The sequence below is a fragment of the Cavia porcellus genome, unplaced genomic scaffold (genome assembly GCF_034190915.1).
Source record: "Cavia porcellus strain 051 isolate PalLab524CR breed Dunkin Hartley unplaced genomic scaffold, mCavPor4.1 scaffold_1, whole genome shotgun sequence".
NCBI classification, from domain to species: domain Eukaryota; kingdom Metazoa; phylum Chordata; class Mammalia; order Rodentia; family Caviidae; genus Cavia; species Cavia porcellus.
The window spans coordinates 228,183,298-228,197,586 of NW_026947484.1; the positions used below are offsets into that span (position 1 = coordinate 228,183,298).

General features: G+C 40.5%; 1 protein-coding gene across 6 annotated transcripts in view; it reads right to left on the reverse strand.

Moving 5' to 3' along the window:
• The window catches only part of Ltbp1 (latent transforming growth factor beta binding protein 1), a 405,267-nt gene that overhangs the window by 46,790 nt on the left and 344,188 nt on the right, over positions 1–14,289 (reverse strand). For all 6 annotated transcript variants that reach the window (XM_063230019.1, XM_063230015.1, XM_063230027.1 and 3 more), the window contains 2 exons: positions 5,223–5,348; positions 1,715–1,858 (listed from right to left, as the gene is read on the reverse strand). In XM_063230019.1, the coding sequence (XP_063086089.1) occupies positions 1,715–1,858; positions 5,223–5,348 (270 nt within the window). The remainder of the gene's footprint in view (positions 1–1,714; positions 1,859–5,222; positions 5,349–14,289) is intronic.

The window sequence follows — 14,289 nt, forward strand, 5'->3', positions numbered from 1 at the left end:
ACATGCTCCCTACTCATGCTATGGGACTTGGATGAACCATTTCTTCATGCAATCAAAATATGTTACCAGAAAAAACCGTAGTTATAAGATCTATCAATTCTAAAGACAACACAAGATGAGACATATATATTCTTGATATGTCTGTGGAATGGCTTACTGTATACTTCATACTGTACTTTGCAATTAACAAATACTTTTCGTATATGATTTCATTAAAACATGAAACACTGTGAAGTAAAACTCAAGCTGCCTACATTTACACATCTAAAAAAGTGAGTAGACCAAGGTATTGGTCATTCTTTAAAAAAAAATCAGCACTGGGGATTGAACTCAGGGCCTTTTCGTACTGAACAACATTCCATCCCCTACACACATACTTTATTTAAAATAAACTTAGGGTGTCTTACTAAATTCCCTAGGGTACATTCAAACTTGTGATCCTCCTGCCTCAGCCTCCCAGAGTGCTGAGATTTTAGGCATACATCACCATGCCCTATTACAAGAAGTCTGGGAAAATCTAAATTTGCATGACCTCCTACAATCACCTTTATTTGCATTCTTACACTTCTTCCCTCTGTAGAGTATGATCAGTGGGATATTTTCATTTAACATCATATCATATAACTTAGCTGGATCTTGACTACCTGATCTTCATACAGATCATTTAATGATTTGACAAAATTATGATATATGAATTAATTCACTTAAAATAATACTTCAAATGAGGTGTTACCCTATGGAGCCAAGGATGAATAAGAAAAGAGCAGTTACTTAACTTTGGCAGTTACTTAATGCCAACTAGATCCCTGGTTTGTTTTAGCTATTATAAGGATGACTAAGTTAAAGTCTTTTTTACGTCATATGCATCACTGTGGCGACCACCTGAATAAACCTGCCTCTTCCCCACTACACGGTGTTCAAATTACTATCTATCCATTTAATTATGTACCTCGTGCCCCTCTAAATTTGCTAACTGGAAAACAATGTATGGATGAAACTACTTTATACTTTTTGTCCCCAGAACTTATAAAAATAGTTACGAAATACAGAATAAATGTTCCCTAATAAGGAATAGAAAAAGTTATTAGAGAAGCATAGCTAAAATAGCCTATGTTTCATTTTATTTGGCTTTCAAAGGATTGCTTGGTCTTTTGGTTTTCTCAAAATTCAAGTGATAGTTACACAGCAGGGACTCAAAGAGTTATCTGTGACCTGGAAGTTGATAGTTTATCTGCAAAACCACCAGTTTTCCCTTTCAACTTGTACAGTGACAAAATCGAATTGTAAATGAACACAAACGTGGCCACTCTCTAGCCAAATTCTGAAGAAAAGAAGAAAACAGCTTAAGAATTCTTCGTGGAAGTCTTTGTAGATCCTCAGAAGGTTGCTTTTAATTGAGAGAAGTGCTAACACACATTCCTCCAGGGGAGAAGAAAGAATGATGCAATTGAATGAGACAGTGCCGCAGTAAACCCTGGCTGGTAGCTGTGTCCACTCCCCAGCAGAAGTTCCCATCATCCTGGAGCTAGACTCCTGGTGTTTCAGTTGGAAACCTTATTAGAGGCCCAAAGAGCCATTGCTCACATTTGAAGTCCACTGATAAGGCAGGCACAGGAAGAACAAGGAAGCTTCGAGAAGGCTGTTTCTTATTTCGCTCACAGAGTTAGCCCACGCCATGCAGGTCCACCCCCTGCAGGACGCCACCTGGACTCACCTCTGGAGGAGCGGGAGCGGCACTGGCCGGTCATGGGGCTGTACTCCTGGTTTTCATCAGCACACACGCACAGGAAGGACCCCTCCACGTTTTCACAGAAGGCTTCCCCACATACGCCACTGAGCAGTTCACATTCGTTCACATCTGGAAAAGGGAACACAGATCAAGTGAAACATGCGCCTCGTTCCTGACAGCTCTTTATTTTACCAGCTGTGCCAAGGCCAGGAGCGTCTGCTGGAAATGAGGCGCTCCTCGGGGAGCAATCAAAGCCCTCTCACTCTTTTAGGGAAGGGGTCTCTGTGGGCAAACTGCACCATTTGGCCCATATGAGAGAACCATGCAAATGTAAGGCAAAGATCCTGAATTCCCAGGCTAGTTTTAAGGAACTCTCTGGGATTATGGAAGCACAGTACGCACCCTCTAACGTCTAGCTATGCCTTCCCTGAGTTTTCAGCATAGTGAAGTCATACGTGAACCAGCACTCAGCTCTTCAGAAAAAATAGAAGCATGAGCACGTCAGCAACCACAGAATCTTTACATTTCCTTAACCTACTTAAGTGTCCAAAAATACAGTTTTCCATCAGTCCCAACATTTATAAAGTAGAATTTTAGGACATAAAGGCAGGATTGCTATAAGTATTCATCAGGTACATTAATCATTCAGGTGAACCAAACTGGCAACAGCCACCCACTGTACCTTTTCAAGTTCTGTTGCTATTCACAGTGTAACTGTTACTGTGCTCGGTGTTTTCCTCATGTGTAAGTATTAAACACAGTCAAGGCAGCTCACTGATGATTGTGACTTATTCAACATCATGCAAACACAAGACACAGCCCTAAAGGTTAATTGTACATTTGAGTTTGCCCAATAGTACTTTTTATTTTTTCTCTTCTTAAAAAGTTTAATTAGTGACTGCCCTGTGAGCAAAGTAGCTGGCATCTGAAATTCTTTTGAGCCTTATACATTAAATATGTACATAAAACATCAGCTTTTATGAGCACACTCTGCAATGCCTTATATGAAGTTGAAATTCTGAGCAATTATCCAACTCATTTAAGGAAAAACATCCTATTTTAACCTCCTATATCCAATTTAGAGGACAAAAAGTACACTGCTTGTGACTTATTGAGATAATTACCTCAGTTTCCCATTTTCACTTTGTATATAAATAGATATAAACCCAACATGCTGGGTTTCACTTATAAAAAAGATATTGTAATAGACAGTAAAGCAGAATTGGAACATTTAGTCAGTATAGACAATCATGTAGAACAGAAAAGAAAAGCTGACTTTATAAATTTGCCAGTTCACTTTTAAACATTTGAAACTTACTTTCCAGCTCATTTACATAGCTACTGAGATTTCACCAGTAGACTGCACTCATTTAATCCAGTCTCTAGGTTTCTTGTAGGATGGGGCCCATTTGGCCTTATACGTGGGGAAACAGTGACAGGCAGACACAGCTCCTGCCTTCCTGCAGCTTAGAATCAAGTCAGGGAAATTCCCAGGCTGTCACGAACACTAGGATTAAGGAGTACCGGGTTCTGTGGAAGCATGAGAAATGGTCCTTTTGTGCATTTAGCATTAGTATTTGAGCCCACACCCGAGGGATGAGCAGGTAATACAGAGAAGTGCAGAGGACATGGCACAGCCAAAGCTGATTCCTCACCCAGGGTGACGAAGGACATTTAGGAAGTGCTCAGTTTATTATTATTGTTGTTTTTGCGAAGTTGGGGATGGAACCCAGGACCTTGAACATATCAGGAAAATGCTCTACCACTGAGCTACACTTCCAGTCATTATCAGTTAATATGTTCACCATGATGACGACAAACTTCCTTTCTCTAAGGATGGTGTTTCGTGTGCCCAACACAAATGCCATCGTGTGTGCGTGTGTGCATTCAGCTGGTTAGAACTGAACACCAAGCAGAAGCTCAGGTGCCATGCAGAGTCCATGATGCCTCAACATCTCAAACCTCCACAGTGAACAGTTAGAGAAAACTTACTGAGTGCCTACAATAGACCAATGATTGTACCCAGCTAGGAGGGAGAGGGGCCGGGGAGGCAGAGACAGAGACAGAGAGGCAAAGAGCAATTCAGATTGTTGCCCCTCAGGGGAGATCACAGCCCTGTGAAGAGGGCTGCAGGCAGCACACAGGGTTAAATTATTTCCCCGAAGATTACAAACACTACACTAGAACTTGCTGGAGGTGCCCTGGAAGCAGAAGAAAGGCCGTATCTCAGCTTGAGAGCAATGAAAGAGCCAGGGCAGACGGGCAGAGGCCCCAGGCTTCACACTTCAGGAATCAGTGAGATGGAGCCAGGCTCAGGAAGCAGAGGGGAGGCAGGGAGGATTCCTAGCAGAAGGTGCAAGCGACAACCAACTACCTGTGCTGTGAGGGAGGGAGTGGAGAGGTTAGGTAAATAAGCAGGGGCCAAATCACAGAATTTATTTAGTTGAAATATAAATAAATGTTACACAATTTGAATCACTTGTATTTTGGCAGGCAGGGAACTACTGCAGGAGTTGGTGCTGGAGATTAAGACAGTCTTACCTGCATCACTAAGCAGTTATGCATTGTGATGAGGTCTTATTCTTCGGTTTCGGACTAGCTAATATTTATGCTGAAAGCTACACTGCTAATTTATGCACCATTTTTGTGACTAGAAATTTCATAATTAATCCCATACAAGCAATAATTCAAATATTATCATCAAACCTCTGAACAGATTTTGGGTTTTCTTGGGTTTTAACTGGGTAGCTAAGGAACTCATGGTTTACTTGTACATCTTCAAAAATAATTATTGATGTCCTTCCAGTGCCATGTGCCTTGTTGTCAACACACCTATTTTTCTTCATTAAGAAGAATAAAGAAAAAGCCCTAGTATTTGTGAAGTCTTGAGTTTTATACCATTTCTTGTATTTCCATGAAATTGCTCTAACTGCCAGAATGTTTTGTAATGAAACTAGTTTGAAGACATTGCAGCTGATCAGAAAATGAAATTCAAACTATCTTCTTTGCTATGAGTATGAGGTGAAGAATACTCTGGAACCTCCAACAACAGTCAAGATTCTTTCTGGTCTGCTCGGTCCCAGAGCAGACTGAAGAAATACAGTTGGGTGATCCAAAGCAACATTTTACTGGTGTCACTCTTGGAAACCAAACTCTTACCCAGCTTTTCTTCACATGCTCTGCTGCAGAAGGTGCTGTACACGGGTACCAGGCAGCAAAATATTTCCTGTGTGGGAAGGACTACAGAGCCCTCCCACTCAGCTGAGAATTTACACAGCCCTCCTTGCACAAAGACATTTAGTGTTGGGCTTCTGTGTTTCCCAGTATCCCTATCCATTTCAGAAGTCACGAGACATATAATTTGTACAACGTCAAATTATACGATAAAATCAAATTATGATGGAATTTTGCCCAAGTTTCCTCCTACTGTGGATGACTTTTACCTCTTTTCAAAACAGACATGAAACATGTTGGGAAGATTCTAGTAACTCACCCACACACCCTTGCCCGTCCTGGGGGGCTTGGAAGCCCTGATAACAGAGGCAGCGGAAGGAGCCAGCTGTATTGTCACAAAACCCGTGCCTGTCACACACAGTGTTGTTTACACATTCATCAATATCTGTAAGAGAGACGTGTAACATCAGACACAAAACACAAACAGGCTGACAAAACACCAGATACTAATGGATAAACAGAAGCACTTCACACAGCCCAATTAGTATGAGATGATCATGTTTATACAGAGAAAATATTTTACTTACTCATAAACTGTTTTGATGGAAATGGTTTAACAGCCAAAATGTTGACTTCTCTGAGAAAACTCTTTTTGTTTCTCAGAAAATGTTTTCAAACTGCTGCAATTGTCATGCTCACTATCCCCAAATGTTTTCTACTGTTAGTTTCCAAGAAGAATTGTGGGCTAACAGCAGAAATAGGTAAAATTTAGACTTTCTCTCTACTGAATTACAACATAGGAGTTAACTACATCAAAGTTTTTTAATTTTCTCAACTCAACCCCCCCTCCGCCCCCGATTTCAGGGCTGGCCCCTTTCTCTTATTTTGCCTGGTCTCTTCTGCCCCCTTGTTTAGGGAATGGTGACAAGAAAACAAAACCGAAACACCTTCAACACAGATACATTTTTTTTTCCTGAATAGTTTTGATCTATGGTTTCTCAAACTTGTGCATATAGCAGACTGAGGATACCTCTCATGTATAGTGCACAAATAATCGTGCAGCTTGTATACCACGAGTGAATTGGTATGCGTCTCCAATGACAGTGAAGATTAAACAAAATAACACCCACAAAGTACTTCACAGCACGCAGTATAGGAAAAGTCTAATACTATCTCCCTACCTCTGTAGGCCACTGAAACTCTACCTGACAATTATTTTCTGGTTGGCCACTCTTGACCTCTAAGTCTAGTGAGCACCCTGAGCACTTTCTTCTCATGTTTAGCAGCAGAATGTTAGCATTATTCTTTTTCTACTTTGGCCACTTCGGCTGGTCCCAGCCCATTCACAGCCCACAAGTGAGGGTCCGCCAAGACTGACGGCCTCTGCTCTCCAACCCTTCCTCGATGCGAGCTGCAACGACCAACCGCAATCCTCGGGATGAATCCCAAACCCTGTCCTCAGCCAGGATCCTTCTCCTAAGTACATGTCTTATTCTTTTTTAAAGTACATGTTTGTAATTCATGCAGTTTACAGTCACCTTGGGGAGTGGAGTGGTTATATGCACACACAGCAGCTTGTGCCTTAATTTCTTTCTTTTTTTTTTTTTATTTAAGGAGAAAAGAAAAAAAAAACAGTGAAAGGGTACAAGTTATACAGATTTACAGAAGAAAAAAATGAACAGTAGGAAATCATTAGTTAATGGATTACATATTGCCATCTTAGAAATAATTGTTCAAGTCACAAAATTAAAGCTTGTAGAGTGGACATTCCAACAATGATACTGCAAACAGTTCTGTTCAATGATCCAATAAAACTCTGTGATATCATTTTCTATCTTATACACTTAAATATACATGCAGTTATATAGTTTAGAGCACTTTCTTTTCCTCTCTTTTGTACAATGACTATGCCTTAATTTCTTTTTAATCATTTCCCCCTTCCTTCTCTCCCTCCCTCCAATTCCCAGATCACATTTTTCATTCTTACTAGTATTGGAATTTCAGCTCATGCTATGGTGTACAGTGTTCACACTAACTGAGGTTACCAGGTTCCTGTACATGGCATATCTTTTTTTTTTTTTTTTTAACTTTTTATTGGTACTGGGGATCGAACTCACGACTGCCTGCTTGCAAGGCAGCTGAGCTAAATCCCCAGCCCCTGTAATGGCATGTCTTTATTCTTACTCTCCCCTGCCTCTGTCTCCCCCCCTCACCCTGCTCCCGTGGCCTTCTATTATCACAACAGATCCATCCCGTCCCCTTCTCTCCATCCTTTATCATTCTCTTTCTTTGTACTTGCCTCACTCAGGTGACAGGTACCATATGGTATGTTGTCTGATTTATTTCACTCAACATTATATATTCCAGGTACACCCATTTTCCTACAAATGTCTCTAATCTGTCATTCTTAAAAACAGAGTAGTATTCCATTATAGATACCACATTTTATCCTCTTATTTTTAATTATTCTATCTGATCTTCTGCTGTGATATCAAACTTTCTCAAGCCTAGAGCTGAATTCACTGTCTTCCTGTTAAGCTATACTACGTAAACTCACAGTTTCTTTCACTTCTGTTCTTCCTTTTGTTTGCTTTCATCTTACCTTCCAAAGTTAAATTCTCAGTGAAATTACTTAAACATTTTAATTCTTTAAACACCTAAACAAATGAATCAAATGAAATGAGACAAATAAAATATGATCTGACTGATTTTGACTATCAGTGTGAGGCTGGCCCTACAACTAATTTTCTGATTATAATCAGAAGGAGGAACTGTGTGATGCTACAGGATCACTTAACATAGGTCACTGAGAACTTCACACTTCCTGAAATGAGCATTTGTGTAAGAGCTATGTGACTCTGATTCACAAGATGTAAGGATTGGAAACCTGGCCATGCTTTCATTCCCATTTATACGCTAATGATGCCCCAGTCTCTCTCAAGGCTTGACCTCTGTCCTTTAGAACCTTTTATCTGAAAGCTACTGGACGTGTCTGTAATAAATGGACCTATTATCAGTCGTCTCCTCTCCTCACCTCGTCTCCATTTCTCCTATATTCCCCTTATCAGAGAATCCAACCAGTCACCCAGCCAGAAATCTTGAAGTCATCCCTCCCTCTCTCCACCGCCCACCCCTCTCCTCAGGGCCTGCCTCTGTCTTCCCCATTAGTCCCTGTATCCCACTTGGCTTCCCTTATCTGCAGTCTTGCCTCTCCCTTGAATCTGTTCTCCACCTAACCCCTGCCAAAGAGCTCTTTACAAAATGCAGTCCAGTAGGTGGATTTCCAAAAAATGCAAGTCCAGTAGGTGCACTTTCCAAAGGGCAATCCATTCCCTTACTCAGGGACTCTCCTCTCTGCTTGCAGAGCATTTTCTGCCACTGCTATGTTTATCACAGCTGTAAGAGTTGGGAGCCTTAGCTAACCCTACGGGCAACTCAGTTCTCCACTACGATGGGAGAAGAGAGGGCAGGAAGCTACTGGAAAAATCTGCCGGCTTTTCAGTCCACATTTTTAAAGTAAAATATCTTGCTAATTCTTGCTTTATTAATTCCACATGGTTATAGCGGATGATTTCTTATTCCCTTTTGCCAGCACAGGAACTGCGTATGTGACCTGAAGGTGAACGAGCCCCCAGCTGGGTATGAATTACTGGGCACCTTGCAGACTGACACTTACTGTAACAGTTATTAACCAGAAAAGTTTAGATGAGCAATACTTTGGAAGTGAATGAGCAAGAAAAACTAATGTGAAGTGCCTGCTAGAGACTAGAGATCCTCAACAAATAATATTTTATAAAAATGGTATAATGTCACTCTCCACCATTTCATTTTTTTCAACAGTGAGCTGAGGTAACAGTTTAATAAGAGGACAGCATTTGTTTCACTTCTCTAATGACATATAAAAACATTGTTTCATTAGAATTTTCTCTGATGATGTGAGTGCTCAGATATTTTTCCATTGTTAGTCTGGACAAATGAAAGCCACTCTGTTAAGTTAAATTTGGAACATGAAAATAAATTTTGAATTATCTAATACCATGTGTTTTCTTTTTGCTTAGTGTGAAAATTACTGAATCAATTTTGTTTAAGGGTCTATAAGAACCACGTATGATACTAGCACTAGTAATTCTGCTTAATAGGTGAGGGATCTGGAGGAGTGATTGTCTAGTAATCTTTTTTTTCTTTTTGGTCCCGGGGATCACACTTAGGACCTCACATTTGCCAGGCAGGTGCTTATGCTGCTGAGCTAAATTCCAGCCTGGGTCTAGTGATCTTTGTGTTGTCAACCAAGACAGTCAGGTACGCTATCCTAAGAGGTCCTGATTTCTCGTGCACATGTTTGCTATTTGAATTTTATTTAAAAAGGCAGAAATACTGATATTACAAAGGAAATGAAGTCAAAAAAGAATTTTGCAGAGCCAGGAGGTGGATCACCGATGTGCATTCCCCAATGTCCATAGAGACTGAACATTTTTCAGAACCTACTGAATGTTATCAGGAATCCTACATATTAGAAGAGGATTCCAAGATAAACCGAATCTTCAGTTCTTAAAAGTTAAGACCAGGCATTATCCTCTCCCTTAGGCAAACTATGAAATTAGAACAAAATATGGAAATGAGGCATGATTTCTAAAAGGAGCTGGGCCAGGTAAACTTTGTTCTGAATTTCCTTGTTAAGGACCTTTAACACAGTCTTGCTCAGTAAACAAACACTGATGATTCCATTGTGTTTTCTGTATTATATTCAGAAAACTCTGTGTATGTCCTGAGAAACAGGTATTTGTTTCTACTTTGTTAATAAAGTAATTTGGTCTTTTTTCAGACACATTCTTCAGGTTTCTTTTTTTGAGTTAAGAAAGAAAGCGCTTGGTTTTCTTCGTCTGTGAAATGTTTTGTGGGTTTTCTCTTCCCCATTCTGACATGACTTCCCTGCACATCACTAAGGGGTTTCCCTTGGCCTCCAAGACATCTGCAGAGGTGCATGGTGGGAATGGCTGCGGTAAGGATCATTCACAGTAAAGTCTCCATGCCTGCTGCACAGTTGGGAAGACACAGCCTTCCCTCTGTCAGAACACTTTAAATGAACATACGGCCCATACAGACCTATGGGGGAATTTGAGGGTTATCCAGGTCAGCCTCTTTAAGAACCAAAAAATTGAGGCCTGAACAGAGGAAGTGACTAGCATCAATGCCACACAAGCAGTTTGTGGTAGAGCTAGCAAAGGAACGGTACTTTGTTAAGGAACAATCTTCTGCCCGTCCAACCTGTCTGCTTGCCTATTACCATAGTGATGGCTTAGAAGGTTGCTCCTGTGTGGGGAAGAGAATGAACCACACTGTGAACCCAACAGGCGTCTTGGACCTGTTTACTACCAAGTCAGAACACACTGTTACTGACTTGAGGTTTAGTCAGGTACTTTTTTTGCCATTAAATAAGACCTTGACATCTTTGTCCTTAAAACAAGAACATCATCTTACTTGACTCTAAATACCAGAAGTGCTATTCGACTCGAAGAAGATGTTTTCCTAGGACTCTCGGAAGAAATGGCAAGCCAGCCTCGAGAACAGTGCGGTTCACAGCCACAATGCTGCTCTTGCAACTCTTCCATGAAATGAAAAGACCCACTATTTCGGCTGAGAGTTTCCTCACCAACTACAGTAGGTTAAATATTGGACGGCAGGATCTTAAGAAAACAGAGCCTTATATTGGAAGGGAGGTAGGGCTCCTGCTCAAGAGAAAGGCAGCTCTCACCCTCCCTTCCCTCCTCCCTGAGAGGAACAGAGGCCAACCAGGAGACAGGAAACCCCAGCCAAGAAGTGGGATTGAGAGATAAACCAGCTGACTCACGCCCCAAGGAATTTTAAAATGGCATGGCTGCTGGCCCAAAAGACATTATGGTCTCCTCACAGCATTGGAAGGGGAGCCAGCACCGAGGGGAAGATGAACACATGGACTGAAGAAAAAAGTTAAATTGAACCAATAGGAAATTAAAAATTGAACTTGGAGATCATCCAGAAAATACAATAAGATATTGTAGAACCTTTGTAAAAAGGTCCAGTGAGGTCTGGCAACACTGTCAAGGCTGGAAAATATAGTTCTTATGTGTTAAAGAAATAATTTAGTTCTGGGAAATGGGGACAAGCCAGAAAACAGTAAGGACTGATGCCCTCATGCAGAATCTGACCCCTGGGCCTGCTTACAGAGAAGGGCAGAAGACGTCCAGGGATCTGGGCGGTCACAAGCCTCTTGAAAGACAGCAGCCTAAAATACCCAAGAAGAAATGACAGAGGCATCACGTTATTTAAAATCTGACTGCTAGCTGTAAGTTCTAGAAAACAAGGCCACCAAGTGAAACATACCGCCTCAGCCTTAAAACGTAACACCTTCAGAGGTTTATTCTTTTAAAATTACTGAGACAAACCTCTCATATGATTTCCATAAATAGCTGTCCTTCCAGAGAAATGAAACCAAAACTTTGCTGATTTTTATCAACCACTAGGAAAACAATACATTCCTCTTTTTTAAAGACACTGCATTGAAAACCAATCCAAAAAATACGAGAATATCTTAGTTATGTTATTCAAAAATATACGAGACATCATTGATTATCTCTCCACAGTAAATCACTGAATCCAGGGGCTGGGGATTTAGCTCAGTGGCATAAGCACCTGCCTTGCAAGCAGGCGGTCATGAGTTCGATCCCCGGTACTGATAAAAAAAATAATAAATAAATAAATCACTGAATCCTTCTGCTTTTGTGTCTTATGTTTCCAACCTTGCTCCTAGGCTCTAAACTTAGTGCTAAACTCTTGCAATAGCCTCCTAACTGGGTTTTTTTCTTTCGGTCACTCATTGGGCCCCAAATTCACCACCCATAAGGATGAAATTTACCTACTGAAACACTCCAGTCAGAATACTCTCTGCCACAGATAACGGTATGAGGGCCACTGCCACACGGCCTCGGAGCTGTCCATGCTTCAATCTTTCCCTCTTACTTGAATCCAAAATACTGAAGCTCCTTGAAGCTCAGTTTTAGGTTCTTTTCTTCTCACTTAATGATCTTTTGTAGCATCCTCATCCACTCTAATGAATCTTCAAATACCATCTATATCTAATAATTCCGTTTCTAGTGCCAGTCTTCAATTCAGAACACGAGACCTAACATGATTCAATCACCACCTGACACACCCACAGGGATATTTTAGGCGACTCTTGTTTTCACACACCCAAATCACATTCCTGATACTTTAAAGCAATCGCTTGGTTTATCACTAGAGCTAGATGCATTAGGTCCCCCTATGGCAGAGCTCCGAGGTCCTCCCCCGCTTCTCGAGTCCCCAGGTGCCACTGAGAAGGGCATCAGTCTGCTGCCTTCCCCAATCCATGAGGTCTTACGTACACCCACAGATAATCACATTTAGTGATTAATGCTTTTACCTATGGGTAGAATATAAATTTAATGAGTTTTTTTTTTTTTTTTTTTTGTCTTTTTCCTTTTTATCCGTACCGGGATCGAACTCACGACTGCCTGCTTGCAAGTCAGGCGCTTATGCCGCTGAGCTAAATCTTCAGCTCCTTAATGAGTTATTTTTAACTTTGAGATCTTTTGAACACCCGAATAGTCCTAAAATTTATGTATTTGAATTATATCCCTAGTTATCATTTCTAAAAGGCATTTGAAGACAGAGAAGAGAGATAAATATACAGAAGAGGATTCTGTCGCAATCAAACTAAGGTCAACAATGAAAGTCCTCACGTGCGAGATCATGCTAGATTAGAGGTAAAAGTAAAAAATCCAGACCTCGTCGGGTTTCACATTTTGGACTGTACTGACAAGCTCACCCCACGAATGACCGAGAAAGTGGATGAAGTGATGTGGCTCAAACAGGGCTGCTTCTGAGGGAGCTCACGAAGCTCAGGTTTTACACCTGGAAAGGTTATTTGTGTCATGACATAACTCTGAAAGATGTAGGTGCTAGAAAGCAGATGGGCAGGGTGGGTCCGAGGGGGCTGCGTGGGTAAGTAAAACACGGTGAAATCCAGAGCTGTGTGTCTCCAACATTTAAAGAAAAAAAATTCTGAATTACACAACTAGCATGTTTTTAACAAAATGTAGCAAAACTCTTTGATTTTCTTTTCACAAAAGCAAAACCAGGACACATAACAGGTCACCTGAGCTGCATTTAAAGATATTTTCTTCCTGTTTCTTCTCACCAAGGGCTGACGGAGTATTATATGAAAGCTAGAAGAGTATATGGGAACAATTTAAATTTGCCACAGAAAAGAAATACTTACTGAAAAGATGGGGGAGGGGACTTTACAAAACTGTTTCAATAAAAGGCCAAATTTTTTTTCTTGTTCACCATTTATCATTGTACAATGAATGATCACGAAACTGTGATGTTTAGTTCCATTATAAATTCCATGCCATTCAGAAAAAAGTTCTTTAGAAACTGAAGATCGTGATTTTCAACTGTATATCCTTATCAAAATTACTCATAAAATATACATGAAATACATATTTTTATACTATTATAAGTTTTTAAGAGTACACAGTTATTTTCGTTGAGCAGATTTTAATAACCACTTAGACTGCCTCTGTATAAATGCACAGCTTTACATTTTTTATACCTGGGTTTAAAACAATAAACATTCTATTCTAAGTGGAGGACCAGCCTTTGCATTCTCTCTTCTCAGTCTTCCTGATGCTAAGCACTGCTGCCAGTGAGGACTGGGAGAGAAGCCCAAGCCCGAGCCAAAGACCTCAAATCTCAGATTCATCTTTTTGACATGTAGGCCCCAGAGGCAACATCAAATCAGCCCAAAAAATTCTGTTTTTTCACTATTCTAATTTTTCTCTTTCTATATTCAAATAGGGAGCCAAGAAAGGTCAGTTATGAAACCACAGAAAATGGTGTACCTCTAGCAATGACAGCTCCAATGCACACAAATGAGCCTCAGCCGTGGCTGGTGGTTTGCTAGTAATTGATACAGAAACTGAAATGCCGCCTGGGTAAGGGGGAAAGTCAGTTACGTAAAATTCAGGCAAAATGAAGGGTAAAGAATAAGGTAAACAGAATGGCAAAAAAATTTTCAGTTATTCCTTAGGGGGCTATCATCCAGAATACATAAAAATGTAGAAAAAACAGACTCCCAAAATATAAGATCCAATCAAAAATTGGGCAACCAAAATGAATAGTCAATTCACAGATGAAGAAGTACAAATAGCTAATAAATAAAGAAATATCCAGCATCTCTGATCATTAGAGAGATGCAACTTAAAACACACTCAGATTTCATGTGATATCAGAAAGAATGGCTGTCATCAGGAAACCTAATAGTAATGAATACTGGTCAGAGGCGGGGAAACTCCTCTGTGTTGCTG